The following is a 22,989-nucleotide window of genomic DNA, read 5'->3' on the forward strand; positions in this document are numbered from 1 at the left end:
TTCAACCCCTCCTCTCATTCCTGACTGCCCCTCCCGGGAACCCTGTCCTATTAACTCACCCCTTCCTCCCTGACCGCCCCCAGAACCCCTGCCCCTGACTGTCCCCCACCACCCCTTCCAACACCCCCCTCCTTCCTCACTGCCCCCCGGGACCCCTGCACCCATTCAACCCCCCCATTCCCCATCCTCTGACAGCCCCGACGCCTATCCACACCCCTGCCCCCTGACCACCACCCCGAACTCTCTTGCCCTGTATCCAAACTCTCCCTGGTTCCCTGCCCCCTTACCGCGCTGCCTGGAGCACCAGCGGCTGGTGGCACTACAGCCCGGGCTCTGCAGCTGTGCTGCATGGCAAGAGCTCACAGCCCGCCACCCAGAGCATTGCACCTATAGCCGGGGGAGGAGGAACAGCAGGGGAGGGGCCAGGGGCTAGCCTCCCAGGGCAGGAGCTCAGGGGGCCGGGCAGGAGGGTCCTGCGGGCCGGATGTGGCCCACAGGCCATAGTTTGCCCACCTCTGATGTAGATGGACCCTTCTGCCCACAAGGAGGCCACTAAAGTCAATGAGCCTCTGAAAGGGTCCCAAGGTTCTACATATGCAGATTCAATTGCAGGACCGGTATCTTAGTTAGCACTTGAGGATGAAAAGCACAACTAAATCCCAAATATTTATGATTATACAAGAAGACTGTCTAATGGAGAGATCTCAGGACTGTAAGTCAGGAGTTCTAGCTCTATTCCCAATTGTGCCAGTACTGCACTGTGTGATCTCGGGGAAAGTAACTGAATCACTGTGTCCCCAGTTTCTCCACCCGTACATTAGAAATAAGTATCTAGCTTAGGCACTTATTAATGGTATTGACATTTGTAAAGCATTCCAAGTAACTAAAGTGAAAAGTACCATATAAATGCAAAGTAATCCATTCCCAATGAAATCAACAGAAATACTAAGGTAAGAGCTAAGTTTTTCACTATATTATAATAAAATAATAATAATAATAATATATACATGTGATTGTTGCAGGATTGGGGATTATGACATAATAATGAGGGAAGATAAATAATATTCTTATGATAAGACAAAGAAGAGATCAAATGTAGTTGTACTTGGAAAAACCAAAACCACATCCCACAGTCCTTACTCAGGCAAAACTCCCATTGAACTTGATGGGATTTTTGCCTCAGTAACACCTTCAGCACTTAGCCTAAAGATAGCCTTTTATAAGAAGATCATAATAAAACTTCACCTATAAAGAAAACAATACAATAAATCATATATATAACAGAACGTGCAACAAAATGTTCCGTTTTCAGTATACAGTGCTTCCTTTTTGCTGTTACAGAAATAGTTTCCATGGTATTAAACAATCTGATAAATGTATTAGAACCTTAATAAATTTCATAATATTGCAGTGGCAAAGCTATTGCGATTGGTGAAGGAGGACTTTCCCTCTGTTTTGGGCAAAGTAAAACTTTTCCAAAATTAAAATTAATCTTTGAACAGAAAGTTCTTGTTGTCAGCCTAAATGTGAAATAGTTTTAGGCCAAGTCTACACTATAAACTTTCATCGGTATAACTACGTCACTCAGGAGTGTGAAAAATCCACACCCCTGGGTGATGCAGTTATACTGACCTAATCCATGGTGTAGACAGCGCTATGTCAATGAAAGGGCTTCTCTCATTGACACAGCTACCACCTCTCATGGAGGTGGATTAATTACGCCAATAGGAGAAGCTCTCCTGTCAGTGTAGTAGCATCTTCCTCAAAGTGCTACAGCAGTGCCACTACAGCATTTTAAGTGTAGATCTGCCCTTGGAAAAAACAAAGAGCAGGCAAACAGAATTACACTAACATATCAAAGAATATGGAATGGGGTGGGGGGGAGTGTTTATTCCTGAAGTACTTTACATGTGTCCTGGTAATACAAATTAGTTTGAATTTAAAACTTCACACTTGTCACGTACCTCATCTTCCCTGAGAAATCAATTGCTTTCCTTGATGAAACTAGACACATTTTTAATGACAGAAAAAACAGTGTGCACTACATTCTTTTCCTATCCAATTTCAGTGTACACCACTCGGTGCATCCTTAAGCGCACATACGAGTATAAGGCAGCACTGGAAAGAGTCTGGAAAGTCTAGCAGCATTTTGGTTAGGTTTCAGTGCTTGATATTTAAAATATATATACAGTATATTTTTCTACCTTCTTCCCACCAACTTCTCCTTTGTAGCTTGTACCCGTATTGATCTACTTCTAGATATGTTTACAAGAACACCACAATGTGTGAGGCAACCCAATGTTAATTAAAACAAAATAACCTCCAAACAAAAACCACACAAACAAACAATCACACACCACACAAGCAAAACCAATTCTTTCATGATTAAACAGACAAGACTTGAAGATCAACAAATTAAAGCTGTGTTGTTGGATTACTGGATTGAGATGGGAATATAAATTCCAGAGATGAGGTCTCTCCATTGAGACTGCTCTCCCACAAGCTCCCAAATCTAGGGGGACTATCAGCTCTGACACTCTCAACAGCCCCTTTTAAATGGCAAGAAGGCAGCCGCTAAGGTAGTCAGAACCCACACTATACTATCAGGGTGGTCAAACTGTGGCTCATGAGCCGCATGCAGCTCTTTCACAGTAGAGGTGCGGCTTGCGGAGCCCCCAACACCCCCCAATTCTCCACCTATCAGACCGGAGCGGGGGAGAGGGAGCTTGGGCTTCTTCCCTACAGTAGGCTGGTGGGGCTAGGGGCTTCTCCCACAGATGACTGGTGCCTGCTGAGAATGAGAGGGCACAATTTAAAGGTCCCCCACCCCGAGAGCTTGAATCACACCCCCTTGGGAGGCGCTGGGGGAGGGAGAGGAGCTGATCCACGGGGGTGCTGAGCTCCCACCATTTTTTCCCCCATTGGTGCTCCAGCACCCACGGAGTCCCTCAGTGGCTCTTCCCTGCAGCTCCCAGGTATTAGCTCTTCATGGACAGGCATCAGAAAAAGCAGCAGCTCCCAGCAGGCGTGCCCCAGCTCTCAAACTTCTGAAGATTGTCATATGTGGCTCAGAGAGTTACTAAGTTTGGCCACCCCTGCCATATAGGAATCCATAAAATCTACCAATATCTTAAATCACCTGCTCTTATTAATGTTCTTATTCCTATTCGAGAGAACCATACAAACAAAAGGGGAAATTATTAAGTCAATGTGAAATTTACTGAAGTCCATGGAATTATCCTTGTGTTTCAAGTTAAAGACAAGCCAAAGAGTTTGCAGAATTGGGACCTAACAGCCTATCCAAGGGAAACAGTGAAACTGACTATACATGAAGGGTTGGCAATGCACATGGTAAGTAAAAGTTAAATATATATTCATATTTTTCACTCCTTTCAGCTTTAGTAATTTTGGATATTACTGGTAACAATAATAGGTAAAGTATATTCTAGCAAAAGTGTGAATTTTAGTTGATGGTGTCCCTTCAGTAGGGATATAACCTATCTGAAGCTGCAGTATTAGGTCCAAATCCCACAAATGAATCATCACAGGTGGACCCTTGTGTCAGCATGAAAGCCTCCCCATCAAATCAATGAGAAATAACTTACAAGATCAAATCTTCAGTTTGTAAGACAGGGCACTGTTACTACTGCTTATTACACTAATCGTAATCTCTCACCAATACTTAGTGCTCCATGTTTGTCAGATTCACACATTGTCTCTTGCAGTTACAGTTAGGACCCAACCCTGCAAACACTTACACACATTCTTAACTTGACCAGCATGAGTAACCTCATTGATTTCAATGGGTATACGTACATTCCTAACTTGACTACCATGAGTAAGTGTTTGCTGGGCTGGGGCCTTAGACAGTAGGGACCACATTTTTGTTATATGTGCATAAAGTACCTAGTGACTTCCTTGAATGAATCACTAGGAACCACTGCAATACAAATAAGAAATAACAGTAGCAGCAACAGTTTGCTCATTTTTATATAAAATGTATATCTATTTAATTTCCAAATTTTAGTCATTTTAACCAAAGGGCAAATTGTCCCTCTTTATGAACCAGAGCCATAGGTATTTCAAAAGGGAAGTGTCAAGGATGACAGGCCGAAAATTTAACCTACCATTAAAATAACTTTTTTAAAATAGTATTTGGCTCCTGATATTAAAAACTCTAGTAGCTCCACAAAAAAAGTTCTCAGACATGTTAAATAAATGACAACTCCATTGAGTAATCCACTAACAAGAATTCAGGCAACCTGTTTTTCTCTCAGTTGATATATGCATATATGTGTGTATTTTTCATGTGTCTACTGCATTCTTGTGAGCAAACAGGGTGGCAGGATTCTGGTCAGAGCAGGTCCTTTACATATTTAAATACTTTGACTAATTACAAAAGTATCAGACAGGTAGAGAGAAGGGATGTGGGAAATGTACATATCTGCAAAACAATACAAAGGTGATAGGCCTAAACCTACTAACCCTTGACAATGTCCAGAATTATGAACTCCAATATCAACTACCACAATGACCAACTCTAATATTAACTTTAGTTAACTGTACTTATTTTCTTCGCTTGTAAACAAAGAGAATGATAAAATGTAGAAATCTGCATTTGACCACATAAGCCTCTTCAAAAACAGTTTTGCAAGGCTGAATGAATGAGAAAATGAAAAATACACAGGTCCTTTTCTCTGCAAGGACATAATTCCAAAAACTGCGCTGCCCCCCAGACTTGTACTAAAGATCAGTGGGAGTTGAGAGCACTTAGCTCCCTGCAGAAAGTGCTTGGCAGATCAGGAAATTCAATGCTAAATTAATATTGTTCAAACCTGCTAATGAATCATCTCATTTAAAAACTATTGCCACATTGGATTAAATGTTAAAAGGTTGATAACCTAAAATATGTGCAAAAAGCCTGTGTGCCTTCAGACTGCCAGCAATGGTTCTGTTAGTATTAGCATTCAGAACTTCCACAAGTATTGCAAACAGTAAACACATAACCATTCATAGATGCAAGTTTTCATTTTAAATATATTAACTGATGCCAATTTTTTTAGCTTAATAAATACTTGTATGGCATGAACTGTTTCTCACTCACAGGCCAAATTCCCCCTCAAATTTCTGTTACAACAATACTTTTTAGCAGAATTTAGATGTCTGCTGTAAAATAAAAATGTTTTAATCATATAATTGGTCTTGAGCCTTACCTTTTAGAAGAGGCAGAGGAGTTAATTCAATAGGCTTGCCCTGAGACCTAAACTGGGAGGAGCTTTGTGACCTCTTCTGTCTGGCTTTTCTGACGGACTTCCGAGAAAATCCGTCTACTTTATCCACTGACGGAGGAGTGGTTGGTGCTGAGGACATATCCCTACTGAAGGGAAACACACATTATAAATACATTCCCAGTGGATGAAAACAGGTAAAGATTAAATGAGTTTGTCAAGAGCCACCTCCTTCTCCTCATTCACATCTCTCCTAAAAACCCACTTCTGACATCAAAGGGAGATGGTTCATCAATTTACATATAGGTCTTATGAAGTACACCTCTACCCCTATATAACGCTGTCCTCGGGAGGCAAAAAATCTTACCACATTATAGGTGAAACCACGTTATATCAAACTTGCTTTGATCCGCCGGAGTACGCAGCCCCGCCCCCCCGGAGCGCTGCTTTACCACGTTATATCCGAATTCGTGTTATATCGGGTTGCATTATATCGGGGTAGAGGTGTAGCTTCATGGTACTATTGTAATTATTGTCCATCCTCTCCATTTTGTCTATGGTCCTCACTTGTTACATCATGTCTGAATTTAGGCACTGATTCTGCGATCAGATCCATACGTAGACACCTGTGGGGGAAGGATAGCTCAGTGGTTTGAGCATTGGCCTGCTAAACCCAGGGTTGTGAGTTCAATCCTTGAGGAGGCCACTTAGGGATCTGGGGCAAAAAAAAATTGGTCCTGCTAGTGAAGGCAGGGGGCTGGACTCGATGACCTTTCGAGGTCCCTTCCAGTTCTAGGAGATTGGTATATCTCCAATTATTACCTATTACCTATCCATCGAGATCAGCTTTTTGGGTCACAAAATATCTTTTACTTGTTTTAACAAAGCACCATGCACACTTCTAGGCGCTCAAAAATAATAATGAATTTTAATACTAAAGTCACAACTATTTTCTAGGACAATTAAAAACAGAAATAAAATTCAGTTTACTATCCATAAAGAAATGTGTGTGTTTTGTGGAAACATTGAGTTCACTAAAATATACTGCTAAGCTTTAAAACCAAAGAACGTTCACTAGACTTGGGTTTGGTCTACACTAGCAAGTTATGTTGATGTGACTACATCCCTCGGCGTGTGGAAAATCCACCTCCATGTGGATGCAGTTATACTGACCTAACTCTCGAGTAGACAGTGCTACATCAGGGGGTCTTGGCTCACCTGTTCCCGAGAGGCGGTAGCTATGTTAAGGTGGAATACCTACTCTGACGGGAGATGCCCTCCCATCAGTGTAGGTATCATCTTCGCTGAAGCTCTACAGTGAATGCTGTAATGATGCAGCTGCGCCACTGCCACCTTTAAAGTGTAGATAAGCCTGTAACCTGTCACTTATTTATTCTCCACTCTAGAAATATCCAGCTTTCATATTGCAAATCTCTTTGCACATTCCTTTTTCACATTCTAATATTTCTGGAGCATATTCCAGGCTACTTCTGGAAAATTAAAAGAAAATACTAAAATGGTTAATTCAACAACCAAATTCTTGATTTTTACTAGGCTTACCTTCTCAGTCAAAAAAGTTATACCAAATTTTCTCAGTGAAGTGGAAAGAACACATTTAGGAAAAAAGATTTAGCCCCAGATCCAGCAAACACTTACACGTGTTCAACTTTAATCAGTGGGGCTACTCACATTAGTCAAGTTAAATGTGTGTAAATGTTTGCAGGATCAGGGCTTTAGAGCATGTTTTTGGAAGGTCCTGAGAGCACTCAATGTCCATTGATTCAATTATCTAAAGGACTACTATTGCTGATGGGAGATGATTTTGCAACCTGCAGTGCACCTTGAAGTCCTCATTTTGTTAAAATATTTGGGGACTGATCTGATTCATAAATAATTTAAATCAACATTATTTGGATTTTTCTTATTATGCAAAATACTTTATAAGTATGATTTTTTTTAAAGTAGTATGTTTAGAAAGATGAGAGCTATTAATTTTCCACATATTTAAGTTGAGAGAGTTTCATTTGTTCTTATATATAAAGCTTCACTGTCCAATATCAAGGGATTCCTCTTGGTTCCTTTAAGAAGTTATGTATTTTATATTTTCAGTAGAGAGTGTGTGTGTGCGCGCGCGCACACAGTCTACTGAAAATATAAAATACATAACTTCTTAAAGGAACCAAGAGGAATCCCTTGATATTGGACAGTGAAGCTAGCATCATCTAAAAACAATTCTTATTGTATCAACTTAATTTTTCCTCAGGTGTGGCTCCATTATTATCCCAAATAATACATCCTACATTTAATAGACTATGAGCAACACACTTCTATACTTGAAACAGATGTTATTTACCAACTGTAACAGATGCCAACATCACCATGGCATCAAGGCCCCATGCAAGATTCATGGGAAAGTCAGACAAACTATATGGAGAAATGGATATATACTTTCACCTCAACAAATCAACTTATGATTCCTAAGTAAGGGTAGAGAAGAAGAGTCCCTCAAAATATACAAACACAAAAAGTTACCTGTTATGTCAGCAGGACTCTGGAAACATCAACAAAAAATGACACTTAGATTCTAGACTTGTTAGTCCTATTTTGCCTCATTTAAAAAAAATGTTTTCATTTCCTTGTCACATGTAACTATGGAAAAATCTAACCATTTATCCAGATATATTTGTACAGTCTCAAAATGGAATTGCTAACAACATTAACAAAGACTAGAGCAGATCACTCAAACTGCAGGATCATTCTGTCAGCAAGACACTTTACCCACACTTCTCTGCTGTAAATTTATTAACAGTTTCTCTCACCTGATTTATAAATTATTAAATTCTAATTCTAATTCAACAAGACTACATCCAGCCTTAACAACATTACATTAAACACTGATCACTTTTTCACATTCCTAAATGATCATTTAAATGCACTGAAAAACATTATTTCCATGGGAGGGGAGATGAGTTTATTTATTGAGTGCAGCACAAGTGGTGGATAACTGCATTTATAGCTATAGCTTTCTCAATACGAAAGTGTTTATTTATAACTGGAAATTTTTAAGTATTTTGGTAAATGCACAGCGACATTCACTAGACACTGTCACCGCTGGGGACAACAATACGAGGAACCGCGAGTGAATGTAAAAATACCGATGGATGTCACTGCAAGCGGCTAGGTAGGAGCAAGCGCCTCCACTAAGCACTCAGTGAAAGCAGGGGTGTAATTAGCTGCATTCTGACGGGTGTTGTGGGATGTCATTTCCATCCAGCAGGGGATAAGTAACCCGGCTGGACTCTGTCCTTTACCACCCCCGCCCCGTGGTCCCCATCTTCTCTAGCGCCCCCCGATCCTGCCGCTCTCCCCACAGCCCAGCCCCCGCGCCGCGGCCGGGTCGCTGCCCGCTCGGGGCTGGGGGTGAAGTTACCTTGACCCTCCTGGCAGAGAATTCGGAGCCGAGGAGGAGAAGGCGGAGTGAGCCGGGCTTGGCGGCAGCGGCCGGAGCGTTGTGCGCGCCGGGCTCTGTCCCTGCAGCTGCAGGAGCCTGTAGGCCTCGGCGGCGGCGGCCTCCTCAGCGCAGGGCGGCGTTGGCGGCGGGTTCAGGGGCAGGCAGCTGCTCGGGCTCCGCTCAGTCCCGTGCGCTCGGCGCGGCCCCCTGCCTGCGATGGCTGCTGCCTCACTCACATTCCCGGCGGAGCCCTGCGGAGGGGCCTGCGGAGGGGCGGCCGGGCGCGGGCCGAGCGGAGAGGAGCCGCGGTAGAGCGGGCGGGCGGGCGCGGCGAGGGGCGCGGCGCGGCGGCTGGCGCTGACGGCCTCCTCTGCCGGTGGCTGGCTGGCTGGGAAGCGAGGGGGCCCGGCTGTGTCGGGGTCGCGCTCAGGCTCGCTCGCTCGCTCCTATTGTCAGCCACTCTCACTGGGCTCCGGCCATGGCACACACACAACCAAACCTGCTGCCGCCGCCGCCCACAGCCCGCCCCCCGCACACGCCCACTCAGCCTGCCGCCGCCGGGACGCGCCGCCTCATTGGCGCCCGCCGCCGCCGCCGGGAAGTGGGAGCGCCGCCGCCGGCAGAGGTACCGCACGGGACGGGGGCAGCGGCACCCACCGGGCGCTACCGCTGAGCCAGGCGGAGCTGGGCTCGCCCTCCCCGCCCAGGGGCTGGTGCTGCAGGGAGTCCGGCCCGGGTCTGGCGGTGCTTCACGGGGCTCCTCGCCCGCTCTCCCTGCCCAGGGAGCAGGCCGCCGGCAAGGCCTCGGGCCGGGTAGCGCTGCCCGCCTGGCCCTGCAGCTCGGGGAGACCCAGGCCTCTGTGCTGGAAGGCGCGCCCCGAAAAAAGAGACCCCCCCCCTTCGGAAAGGGCAAGGCCCGCCGCCCCCCGCCGAGCGAGGAGGGGGTGCCTGCCAGGTAAAGCCGAGCCCTCCCCGACGGAGCCCCGGGGCGCTCCACAGCCCTTCTGCGGGGAGGCGCTGCTGGCCGAGCCCCGCGCTGGAGGGGAGGGCCATGAACCGGGTCGTCCGGCTGGTTCCCAGCCGGGATAAATATGTTCTGCCTCCGTCCCTCCACTCCCCCTGTAGCGTCGCTGCCTCACACGTGTGTGGCGGTGGGGTGAGCTGAGCTGCCCAGCTGTTCTCTGTGTAGTAGTGCCACCATCCCCGGGTACGGGACAAGGACTGGGGGGAAAGGTGCTGAATAAATGTGAATTTATATCCGGTAACTGAAGAAATAAAACTGCTTTTAAAAAGTATTAACAACCTTCCCCCCCCCTCCCTGCATTGTGAAAATAAAAATGGGGAAGACACTTGCTGAATTCTCCCAGGTATAAGATGTATGCCAGCCCTCCACATCTTATGGTACAGGGCACCTGGGCTTCCCAGCGCAGTCAGCTTGGTGTTTTCCAAGGATTGTTGTTTTTTTTAAATGGGTACAAGTATATGTGTGCAACAAAGTGAGTATTTTTAATAATAGTTAATAACTTTCATATTATAGTTAAATATATATGTCTCGTGTTTATAAATATAATGCAATGTTTCCCCCATGATTTTGACAGAGTTATTCCTTGCTCTCACAGAACAAGGAGTAATGGTTTCAAGTTGCAGTGGGGGAGGTTTAGATTGGATACTAGGAAAAACTTTTTCACCAGGAGGGTGGTGAAGCACTGGACTGGGTTACCTAGGGAGGTGGTGGAATCTCCTTCCTTAGAGGTTTTTAAGGTCAGGCTTGACAAAGCCCTGGCTGGGGTGATTTAGTAGGGGATTGGACTAGATGACCTCCTGAGGTCCCTTCCAACCCTGATATTCTATGATAAAGTAAGGTCAAACTTTACTGATTTCACAAGAAAGTAGCTGGGAGTATAATGCTATAACAACTGTTAATATATATAGGTACTCATCCTCCCTCTCCCACCTTCACTTGCTCCTCTAACAGGTATTTTTTTTAAAAGATGCTCTTTGAACTATTTAAGAGGAGTGAATTAATTTTTTTATGTGAGTTCCTAAAAAGTACACGTTGGTAGTTCATAAGCATGGATAACGTACTGAAAATCATGGTAGCTACTAGTATTAAGGCCACATAGATGTTCTTTGCCTCATTTTCCGTTTGTCTTCCCTCATCCCATTTGTTCTTTATAATTGTCTCTCCAATAGTCAAGGAGTATACAGTAGTGCCACACTAAATACAGGAAGAGTTGAGGAGCTGATTACCAGCTTCCTTGCTAGGAAACTGACTAAGGGCTTGGCTACACTTACAAATTTGCAGCGCTGCAGCAGGGTGTGAAAACACACCCTCTCCAGCGCTGCAAATTGCAGCGCTGCAAAGCGCAAGTGTGGTCAAAGCTCTAGCGCTGGGAGCGCGGCTCCCAGCGCTGTCCGTTATTCCCCACAGGGAGGTGGAGTACGGACAGCGCTGGGAGAGCTTTCTCCCAGCGCTGGTGCTTTGACTACACTTAGCGCTTCAAAGCGCTGCCGCGGCAGCGCTTTGAAGCGCTAAGTGTAGCCACAGCCTTAGTGTGAGAGCCATGAAAGATTTAAAACTTCACTCTTCTCATTGCTATACAGGTGGACAACCAAGCAACTGTCATTTCCTGTAATGGGACAAAAAGGTAGTAAACTACCTAGCTTATCATGTCCCCAGAAAACTTGTATTAAAAAAAAAAAACTACAATAGAGACTTAGATCTTAACTACATTAGAAAACTTGTATTGATGGAACTATAAAACATTTAGTTACAGAGGAGCAAACCCCTAATACAGATACACTTAAATCACTTTAAATCCACTTTAACCAATTTACCTTACTGTAGTAATGTATGGTATTAAGCTAAATTGGTTTAAGTGAATCTGTTCTAGGGGTTTGCACCAGTGTAACTAGATCAGTTTTTGTTACACCAGTGCAAGTGTCTAATAGAGGGAAGGACTTCACTATTTCAGTTAACAGAGAGTTTCACATAGTTATGTCCCTCCATGTCTATTAATTAAAATTCTCTACATTATCCAAATTCAGTGTCCTCCATGCTATTTAGATCATGTATAGATCACTGGAGTGAGGCTCAGGAGATCTTGGCCACTAGCCTGCTGGGGACCACAGGCAAGTTAGTGAACCTGTCTATGCTTTAATTTTCTCATCAGTTAAATGGGGATAATATTTACCTCCTTTGTGTAAAGCACTTTGATATCTACAGATGAAAGGCAGTATATAAGAGGTTATTATTCTTAAAATAAGTTCCTAGTGATAGAAGGGCTACTGCAAACCACATCTCTGCAGATAGTCTCATGACCTTCCTCTCTTGCTATTTTATAGAAGTTAAGTTTATGTAACCTAATAATATTTATATTATTCATAGATTCATAGATTCTAGGACTGGAAGAGACCTCGAGAGGTCATCGAGTCCAGTCCCCTGCCCTCATGGCAGGACCAAATACTGTCTAGGCCATCCCTGACAGACATTTATCTAACCTACTCTTAAATATCTCCAGAGATGGAGATTCCACAACCTCCCTAGGCAATTTATTCCAGTGTTTAACCACCCTGACAGTTAGGAACTTTTTCCTAATGTCCAATCTAAACCTCCCTTGCTGCAGTTTAAGCCCATTGCTTCTTGTTCTATCCTGAGAGGCCAAGGTGAACAAGTTTTCTCCCTCCTCCTGATGACACCCTTTTAGATACCTGAAAACTGCTATCATGTCCCCTCTCAGTCTTCTCTTTTCCAAACTAAACAAACCCAATTCTTTCAGCCTTCCTTCGTAGGTCATATTCTCAAGATCTTTAATCATTCTTGTTGCTTTTCTCTGGCCCCTCTCCAATTTCTCCACATCTTTCTTGAAATGCGGTGCCCAGAACTGGACACAGTACTCCAGTTGAGGCCTAACCAGCACAGAGTAGAGCGGAAGAATGACTTCTTGTGTCTTGCTCACAACACACCTGTTAATGCATCCCAGAATCACGTTTGCTTTTTTTTTTTTTTTTTTTCAACAACATCACACAGTTGACTCATATTTAGCTTGTGGTCCACTATAACTCCTAGATCCCTTTCTGCCGTACTCCTTCCTAGACAGTCTATTCCCATTTTGTATGCGTGAAACTGATTTTTCCTTCCTAAGTGGAGCACTTTGCATTTGTCTTTGTTAAACTTCATCCTGTTTACCTCAGACCATTTCTCCAATTTGTCCAGATCATTTTGAATTATGACCCAGTCCTCCAAAGCAGTTGCAATCCCTCCCAGTTTGGTATCATCTTCAAACTTAATAAGCATACTTTCTATGCCAATATCTAAGTCGTTGATTTATTCATTAGAAAATGAATAAATCATATTTAAATTATGTATTCCATATAACTAAAAAAATTGCTCTACAAGGACTTGCTATTTCCATTTTGACTGCTACTGGCATGTTTATACTGTTTGTTGTAATATTTATCAGTCTGATGTGGTGATGAACATCTCAAAATCAGGAGACCTACCAATGTATAAACGAGACTTACTTTTTCTTTATCTTCTGGCCAGCAAATTTTCCACAACTCTTCTTTCCTTTCCTTGCATATTGTTTGTTTTTTCTTTTCTTTCCTGGTCATGTCCCATGAGTTCTTGTATTCCTTTAAGAGAAATACGAATCTTGTCCTCAAATGTGCAGGGAGATTTGTCTGCACCCTCATGAAAAGCTGTTGTCATGTGAAAAGGACACAGCAACTTTTTTTTTTTTCATTTAATGCTTGATTTACATTGTGTGAAATCTGTATTTCCAAGAAATTACATATTCTGGTGTCTAGGCAGCAATATAGAAAATCCTAAAAATTCACAAATGTATAGTTAGCAAGAATAAAAGCTACCAAACAAGCAGCACCAAGTAAAGCTGAGAACCCCCAACATCTTCAAGGAAAAGCCTGTATTCATATATGAACCTTTCAATGTGCCCTAAAGGTTTAGGGGCAGAAAAAGCACTCTATTGGACTGTAGCACTCCTCCACTGATATATCCCTATCCTAAGTGAACAAGGTGAAGGACTGTCATCTCAAACATCCCAGGTCGTCACGATAGAGAGAGGTGTTCTCTACAACTGCACTGCTCAATTCGTGCTGCACAATGTGAGCCCAATTAAATTTTTTTTTTCAGGAAAGTTCATCTATGAGCCTTTAAAACAGATTTTAAAAGAAATTTTCAAAGGTAGCTTGTTTTTTTTTTAATAGGCATTAAAAGGCACTAATGCTCTGTGGAGAATGGTCTCTCCAGCTCAACATCTGTAGTGCCAAAACAATACTGGTGGGCAAAGCCTACTGCAACAATTATTCCCAGATTTGGTCTGCCTAGGAGTTCCAAAGTGTGACTAAATATCCACTATCTAGGGTTCATGGACCTGTCTGTGATACAGACTATGAATTAAATATGTGAAAAGGGAAGCCACGCTGCCCAGTGCTGCCTTCCCGGATTGGCACAAGGGAAGAACCCTCTGTAAACTTTACCTAAAAACTTTTATCAAAGACAAGGTCACTGAATGGATAACATTGTGGAAGTCTTGCTCTGTTTGGTAGTAAACAGTTTTATTTGGCTACTTCATCTGGTCTGTGTGTGCATACTGAGTTATATAATGCTCTATAAAGCAGTGGTTCTCAACCAGGGGTACGTTACCCTTGGGGATACACAGAGGTATTCAATGGAGTACATCAATTCATCTAGATATTTGCCTGGTTTTACAACAGGCTACATAAAAAGCACAAGCTAAGTCAGTACAAACTAAAATTTCATACAGACAAAATGAGAAAGTAAGCAGTTTTTCAGTAATAGTGTGCTGTGACCAGTGTTCCCTCTAATTTTTTACATGCATGTGCGGAATGAATTTTGTTATGTGCACCAATATGGAGGTGGTGCACATAACAAAATTCATGGGGTGGGGGTGGGGCTGAGGGGTTTGGAGTGTGGGAGGGGGCAGAGGGTTGGGGTGTGGAGGGATGAGAGCTCTGTCTGGGAGGGGCAGGCTCTGGGGTGAGGCTTGGGAGGAGAGGTTCAGGGTGTGGGAGGTGGCTCAGGGCTGGGCAGAGGGTTGGGGTGGGCTCTGGGCTGGGGATGAGGGGCTTGGGGTGCAGGCTGCCCCGGGGCTGCAGTGGGGAGAGAGGACTCCCCCCAGCCCTCTCTCACCACAGCAGTTTGGGGTTAGGGGAGAGGCGCCTCTCCCTGGCTGGCCTCAGCAGCTCCAGTGGGGCTGGCCCAGGCTGAGGGAGGGGATCCTCTCCCCAGCTGGCTGCAGCAAGTTTGGGGCAGGCTGGCACCGTAGCAGGTCAGCGCTGGGGCTTAATAGGCAGTTGCGCGGCCACACAGCTTAGCGGGAACTTAGGCTGTGATACTCTTGTATTTTTGTCTGATTTTGTAAGCAAGTAAATTTTATGTGAGATGAAACTTGGGGTGCACAACATAAATGCAACGCCTTAAAGGGGTACAATAATCTGGAAAGGTTGAGAACCACTGCTATTAAGCATCTATACATTGAGGGGAAGATTCTCATTGGTGCCATCGGAATTGTTCAGACATTTTCCTGCTTACTAATATTGGAACTAGAAAGACCTTATGTCCCCAGACAACTAATTATTCCTCCCAACAGGAAAAAGACCAGAAAATGTTTTGCAGGAACAAGTCATGCCATCTGAACAGACGAATCAGGCCACAGAAATTGTCAAAAGTGAACAATCAGTGAAATAGTGCTTCAAAATAACTAAACTACTCTAAAATAAATTAAGTGCACCAGAGTTGAGGAGTGTTACTTTAGCATAAGTCCTCTTGAACCAAATTCAGTCCTGGTGCAAGATCATTGTATTTAATCTGCTTACAATCAGGATGACTTTTGCTTCTTTGTTGTTACATTTGTTTTGGCGAATGGCACATCCAACTTTTGCTTTAATATTTATAATTGTAGAACCATAATTTATAGTTTGCATGTTGCCACACTTTAAAGGTGAGTCTTATGCTTGTTTGGGTTCTGTATAGAGCTCCCATACCTGAGCCAACAGTGAGAGAATGGAGAACCAGGTGGTAACTTCAGCAATGCTCTCAAAAAATGTGATCCCAGCTCTGAAGATGGTATGGGAATTTGAAAGTTAGAGCCATGGCTAACAGCATGGGACCCAATCCCTAATTTCTCTGTTTATAGATCCCTCTGTCTATGGGTCCTTAGAAGTCTATTCCTACAGTCAATGCAGTGCAATTGGCAGACACTAGCTCCCTTTTTTGGGTAGATGTCTGTCTTTCACTCACACTTTCTCTGCTCTCACTTTCCCTCTGGTTCAGTTGGTTTCTTCTTTTGCCTAATCCCTTTTTTTATTTCTAATTTGCTTTTCTGCCCCTGCCACGCTTCTTCTCTCTCAAGTCACCACTTCCTGTTACGTTCCCTGCCTGCCTGTTTTCTCTGTCCTCTTAGGGGTATGCTGCTCTTTCGTCTGGCCCGCTCCTCTCCAACCGTCATTCCCCAACTGCCCCTGAACCTCCACTTCAAACATTCCATCTCTTCTCCTGTGTAAAGGACACCATCCAAATGGTTTCGCTCAGTGGGTGAAAAGCAGTATGGGAAAAGATTGCTGCCCCATATGTCACATGTTACATTCTCCCTTACTTTATCACTGTGATTGTGTGTCTGTTGCAAATGAAACAAGGTGAGATCTCATTTCGTTGTTTTCTTTCATATAAAGTCTCTCTTTCAGCTCTGAAATCAATGCATCATTTACCAAGGGCGTACGCAGTCTTTTGTTGTTACCATCCTCAGACAAAACCATTCTCTTGAGATTAGTGGCCTCGTTTCCTGTCTGAAGCTTCTCAAAGGGCCTAGCTGCCTTTATCCTCATCTTAAAAACCAACAACCAGCAGCCATTACACCAACAAGCATATTCTCATATTTTTACCATGTCTGAAAGACATGTTCCCTTAGACTAGTAATGAATTACTCACCATTTTATCTGGATCTCCCAAGCTTGCAACATCCTACTTTCTTTGTTCCCAACTTTTCTTGCAAATTCAGAGCATGCGCCCCACATGTTCCTGTTTCTCCTTATACGTGAAGAAGCCAGCCCTGAAGATGGTATCCTGATGTAATATACTGTTTGTCTGCCACAGGGTAGACTTAGTCCCCGGCAGATCCAAGAACGCTCACAAAGCATCCCCTTACATTTTGCAGCATCCCCGTTACACACAAATGATTTTTCATGGTGATATATATTATATATGTAATGCACAACTGGGCCACTAGCCACCTAATTGCTGGTAACCTGTCTTTCAGGCACATAGGGAAGTAAAAATGTAGTAATGTCAACTTTAAAAAGCCACACAAGGGGAAATCCAACAACCACATTCAGAGTAAAATCCTGATTACTGTAATAACCAAAGAAGAGAGTTTATCCCAGGTTTTATACCATATCTGGTTCATGTTGGAACAACATTTTGGGGATTGTAGTCAATACTAGGGGGAATGCTCTTAGTGCATAACTGTCAGCTTTATCAAGTCTCCATGCGTTGATTTAAAGAGTTACTGTATCTGACACACAGCAAGGGTGGTTATAAGGAAATCCAGCTGCCATGGTGAAAGTTTGCATTGACAGCTGTATTGGTAGCTGATACTAGACTAAGACAGAGGATCAAAAGGAACATATTGAGAGAGAAATAATGCAAGAATTAATTAAAAATAGGATTTGCAGATAAGAATTAGCTAAATTAAGGGGAGGAGCAAAAGATCTCTAGGAAATTCACTGTAAACCAAAAATTCCAAGACAATATTGTGGATGACATTTTATTAGAAGTGAGATGAAGTAGAGGCTCCAGCCTCCTGAGCCTTGGCAGCAACTCACCAAGTCTTCTAGCAAGAGAGAAACAGTTATTGTCCAACCTCAAACCTATTCTGTTTTTCTCTGGCCAGAGTGGTTGTTTCCTTTGCCCATTCATCCCCTAAAATTGGGGCTCCATCAATGTAGATTGGTCTGTCTGCCTGCAGAAACAATGCTCAATGCATTCCATGAAGCTGTGTCCTTCTGTCAGTTAAATACATGTGGTTACTGAATGAACCAGATCATTGAATGTTCCATTGTCCTGATTAAATAACTGTTTGTTGTAGTCATGTTTCTGAGTCTTGTCTGATCCTGGTCTCTCTTGTCCCCAAACCATTCTTAGCTTACTCCACTTTCTATTAACTTTTAGCCCTGAATAACCCTGCTCACACTTTCTTCAATTTCCTCCTTTTCGTCCTATCCACCTGCTATTCACACTGCCACTAACCCTTCTGATGTCCAGATCCAGGTTCTGCTCCTGTTTGAAGTGATATCAGCCAAATTCTATCATCACTTGAAATAGCAGTGGTGAGAAAAAGACCACCTCCCGTCTCCCTGCTATGACAAGATTTTTGTTAGATCTGCTTGCTTTTCCAGAGACCAGTATCTAGTCAGTTTAAGAACCAAGATGAGTTTGTATCCCATTCATCAGATTTCTGAGAGGAGGAAAGAAGACCCAGCTTGAAGAGTTCTACCTTTCTTTGTTCTTTATCTCAGGACTTTAGGAAGTTTATTCCCAGATGTGAGAGCGTGCAAGGCAGTTGCAGTTATGTTTGCCTGCTCTGTAAACTGAAAGGAAAGGGGGGTGACTGAGCCTAAAGAGGCTGGGCTAGCAAAAATCTGTATCATCAAGGTTCCTGTGTAAAGTTAGTGAAAATGGCTTGCTCCATTCTGAAATGCAAAGCTAGCATGGAGGGACTTCGCTCAGCAAGGGTCACATGGAAAGTAGTACATGAGCATTGCAGTAGGACAGACTTACAGGAATTTTCCTGTGGCTGTGTCATAGGAGTGACACACCTTTTTCAGAGGAGCGTTTTTCCTGTGCACATTTATTTCAGCATTTTCCTATGTACCTTTTGCACCTCTTTTCATAGGCAACTCCTTGTGGTATTCTCCAGATTTCCGCAACAGCAGTTCAGGGATTACAATTCTTGAGTTACAGTTGACAAGAAATGTTAGAAACAAAAAGTGGTTCTACAAATATGTCAGGGTTTGGCTACACTTGCAGCTGTACAGCGCTGGGAGTTAAAGCTGTCTTCGTACAGCTGTGTAGGGAAAGCGCTGCAGTGTGGCCACACTGACAGCTACCAGTGCTGCAGTGTGGCCACATTTGCAGCGGTGTTGGGAGTGGTGCATTATGGGCAGCTATCCCAGCGTTCAAGTGGCTGCAACGTGCTTTTCAAAAGAGGGAGGTGGGGTGGAGTGTGACAGGGAGCGTGGGTGAGACAGAGGGAGTGGATTTTTGGAGTCAGCTCCCTGCCTTGCAAGTTCCAACCCCTTCCCCCACCCCTCTCTCATTCACTAAATGCAAATAGCCTTCTTTGTTTTTTTTCCTCACAGACCAGATAAGCAGCTGCTCCGAAACGGACACCCCCCCCCCCCCCGCCCGCCATGCTGCTTCTCTCCTCAAGCAAACACTGGCTGTGGACATTCCAAAGGGATCCCCCTGACTCTGCTCATTCACTGCAAACAGTAGCTGTGTTTGTTTTTTAGATAAGCAGCTCTGGGAGCCCCGAGTTCACAACTAAACAAAGAGAGGCATCACAACAAAACAAAGAGTGTTATCTTTACTTAAGAGCATTATGGGAAGGTTCCAGAGGTCAGTTACAGCGCAGTAAGATTAATCACTGTTTACACTGGCATCCCAGCGCTGCAACAGCAGTGCTGTTCTCTTTATTCCTCTTGTCGAGGTGGAGTACATGCAGCACTGTAGCCATGGAGATACAGTGTTGTATGTGCCTTGCTAGTGTGGACGGGGAGTAAGTTACAGCGCTGTAACTCTCAAGTGTAGCCAAGCCCTTAGACAAAAAAGAAAGATCAGGGATGGTCCATTGAGCAGTGGATCCACACAAGGTGAGCTGGTAACAGAAGATGATAGGAAGGCAGATCTCCTCGGGGTCTACTTTGCTTCAGTCTTCTCACAAAAAATAACGTGGCTGGATGACTAGTGAAGTCACCATAGACAATAAAGGGGAAGGGATGCCATTCAAGATAAGTAAATTGTCAGAGATCTTCTGACAAATTTGAGTGAATTCAAGTCAAGAGGGCCTGATGCTGTTCACCCCAGGGTGCTGAAGGAATTAACTGAAGAAATCTCAGAGCCACTAGCAATCATATTTTCAAACTCATGGATGACAGAAGAGGTCCCAGAAGATGGAGAAGGACTAATGTGTAGTGCCCGTCTTTAAAAAGGGAATAGAGGAGGAGCCGAGGAACTATAGAGCAGTCAGCCGAACCTCGATACCTAGGCTATGGCTACATTAGCGCTTCAAAGCGCTGCCGCGGCAGCGCTCCCGCGGCAGCGCTTTGAAGCGCTAAGTGTAGTCAAAGCCCCAGCGCTGGGAGAAAGCTCTCCCAGCGCTGTCCGTACTCCAGCTCCCTGTGGGGAATAACGGACAGCGCTGGGAGCCACGCTCCCAGCGCTGGGGCTTTGACTACACTGGCGCTTTGTAGCGCCGCAATTTGCAGCGCTGCAGAGGGTGTTTTTTCACACCCTGCTGCAGTGCTGCAAATTTGCAAGTGTAGCCATACCCCTAGTAAACTACTAGAGCAAGGTATAAAATATTCAATTTGCGAATACCTGGAAGATGAAGAGGAAATCACTAGCAGCCAGCATGGATTTACTAAGAACAAATCATGCCAAACCAGCTGATTTCCTTCTTTGACAAGGTAACTGGTTTGGTGGATGGGGGAATGCAGTGGACATAATATACCTGGACTTTAGCAAGGCTTTTGACATAGTCCCACATGACATTCTGCTAAGTAAGCTGAAAAAATGCAGGCTTGGCGGAACTACCATTTAGTGGATATATGGATATACAATCGGTTAAACAATTGCAAACAAAAAGTAGCTATTAATGGAATGTCAGATTGGAAGGAGGTCTCAAATGGAGTTCCACAGGGATCTGTTTTGGGTCCAGTCTTATTTAACATCTTTATTAATGACCTGGATGTAGGAATAGAGAGCATACTCATCAAATTTGCAGATGACACGAATGGGGAGGGAGTTGCAAACACTTTTGGAGGATAGACCTAAAATTCAAAGGGATCTTGATAAATTGGAGAACTGAGTTCTAGACAACAAAATGAAATTCGACAGACACACAGGGAAGAAAAAACAAATGCACAAATACAGAATGGGGGATAACTGGCTTGGCAGCAGCACTGCTGAGAAAGATGTGGGAGTTGTGGTGGATCACAACCTCAACATGAGTCAGCAATGTGATGCTCTTGCAAAAAAAGCAAATGCAATTATAGGTTGTATTAACAGAGGCATAGCAGGCAAGTCACAGGAGGTGATAGTACCACTCTACTCAGTGCTGGTTAGGCCTCATCTGGAGTACTGTGTCCAGTTTTGGTCATCAATGTATAGAAAGGATGTAGAGAAACTGGAAAGGATCCAGAGGTGAGTGACTAAGATGATCAGAGGGATGGAATGCGAGTCATATGAGCAAAGGCTGAAGGAACTGGGTATGTTTAGATTGGAAAAGAGAAGATTAAGGGGAAACATGATAGTGGTCTTCAAATACTTGAAAGGCTGCCATAAAAAAGATGGAGAAAGGTTGTTCTCTCTTGCCACAGAGGGCAGGACAAGAGACAATGGGTTCCAACTACAGCATAGCAGATTAGATTAAATCTCAGGAAAAACTTCCTAACTGGAAGAACAGTAGGACAATGGAATAGACCACCTCAGGAGGTCATGGAAGCTCCTTCACTGGAGATTTTCAAAAAGAGGCTGGATAGCCATCTGTCTTGGATGGTTTAGACAACAAATCCTGCATCTTGGCATGGGTTTAGACTAGATGACCTTGCGGTGCCTTCCCTATGGTTCTATGATTCTATACCTCTGCAACCTGCTGCTGTAGAGACATAACAGGTACATGGGTGTGTGTCTGCAAGGTGTCGGTATTCCTTTGGCTCCTTGTCTTACTCAAAGGAAAGAGCTCCTGTTTACAGTTCTGCATTTCTGTTGTAAAAACTACTAGAGCATCAAGATGGTATAACTTGTTATACCATTTTCACCAATAGAACTGCAGCTGCAGCACTGACTACAAGTCACCTGAATCAAGCCCATTGTCTCTTAAAATTTAGATCTAATTTGAATGCCAGCATTTCTAAGGGTCAAAACAATACATTAATTCAAAAAGCAGATGGTTTTAGTAATAGTTTCACATTAATAATGCTTGGATTAAAGTAATCCCTAAATTAAAGAGAGCCTAGGATTTGGGGTACTGGAGAGGATGAGGGTCCTATTATAGAATTATTAAACTAAATGTCTGATTACGGGAATTTCAGTGTTTAGTGGAAAATCTCACTAAAATCACAGCTCTCCTAGATTTGCATGGTGAGTGCATGATGTAGCAAGGTAAATTCATGAAGAGAAATTGAAATCAGCGGTGGTTATATTGGAAGTGTTTAAATGTGATGCTGTGGTAGTTGCTGAGAAGTTGTCAACCGTTTGGCCATTTGGGGGGTGTGTATACTTGTTACACTAGTTGTCCTACATTTGCACATGACTTGTCATAGCAAACCGATTACAACCCTTCTCCAGTCAATCTAGGCTTTTATACTGTGCTCATCACTATTATATCTGATTGTCCTAAAGATTCCTGTTTCAGGCAGGTGTTATATTTTTAAATTGTGGTCAGCCTTTTAGGCTGCTGTTTTTAGGGTGGGGATGCAGAGAGTTATGCAAATATCCCAGTGGAGTCTCTCTCTACAAAGTGTCTGCTGAGGATCAGCCACACTACCAACAGTGTTGTTTATAGCCAGAACATTCCTTTTAATTTATTTACTCTCCTCTGAAGAATAAAAAAGGAACTACGCATAATAAATGATGGCTTAAAAGCCCTTATGGAGTGCTTACAGCTCAGACATAAATTGTTGGGCAAAAGTCAACATGGTTTCTGTAAAGGGAAATCATGTCTTACTAATCTATTAGAGTTCTTTGAAGGGGTCAACAAACATGTGGACAAGGGGGATCCAGTGGACATAGTGTACTTAGATTTCCAGAAAGCCTTTCCCAAGTCCCTCACCAAAGGCTCTTACGTAAATTAAGTTGTCATGGAATAAGAGGAAAGATCCTTTCATGGATTGAGAACTGGTTAAAAGACAGGGAACAAAGGGTAGGAATAAATGGTAAATTTTCAGAATGGAGATGGGTAACTAGTGGTGTTCCCCAAGGGTCAGTCCTAGGACCAATCCTATTCAACTTATTCATAAATGATCTGGAGAAAGGGGTAAACAGTGAGG

General features: G+C 43.6%; 1 protein-coding gene across 10 annotated transcripts in view; it reads right to left on the bottom strand.

Annotated features, from left to right (window-relative positions):
* PPP2R5E (protein phosphatase 2 regulatory subunit B'epsilon) overlaps positions 1-22,989 on the bottom strand; it is a 129,401-nt gene that overhangs the window by 99,879 nt on the left and 6,533 nt on the right. For 3 of the 10 annotated variants that reach the window (XM_045013988.1, XM_045013987.1, XM_045013978.1), the window contains exons 1-3: positions 15,706-16,176; positions 13,204-13,314; positions 5,214-5,377 (exon numbers count right to left, since the gene is read on the bottom strand). In XM_045013988.1, the coding sequence (XP_044869923.1) occupies positions 5,214-5,370 (157 nt within the window). In that variant the 5' untranslated portion in view covers positions 5,371-5,377; positions 13,204-13,314; positions 15,706-16,176. Of the gene's footprint in view, positions 1-5,213; positions 5,378-8,658; positions 9,120-13,203; positions 13,315-15,705; positions 16,177-22,989 lie in introns of those variants that run through there. The other 7 variants (XM_045013982.1, XM_045013980.1, XM_045013979.1 and 4 more) reach the window with 7 other exon arrangements.

Source organism: Mauremys mutica, chromosome 4 (genome assembly GCF_020497125.1).
Source record: "Mauremys mutica isolate MM-2020 ecotype Southern chromosome 4, ASM2049712v1, whole genome shotgun sequence".
Taxonomy (NCBI): domain Eukaryota; kingdom Metazoa; phylum Chordata; order Testudines; family Geoemydidae; genus Mauremys; species Mauremys mutica.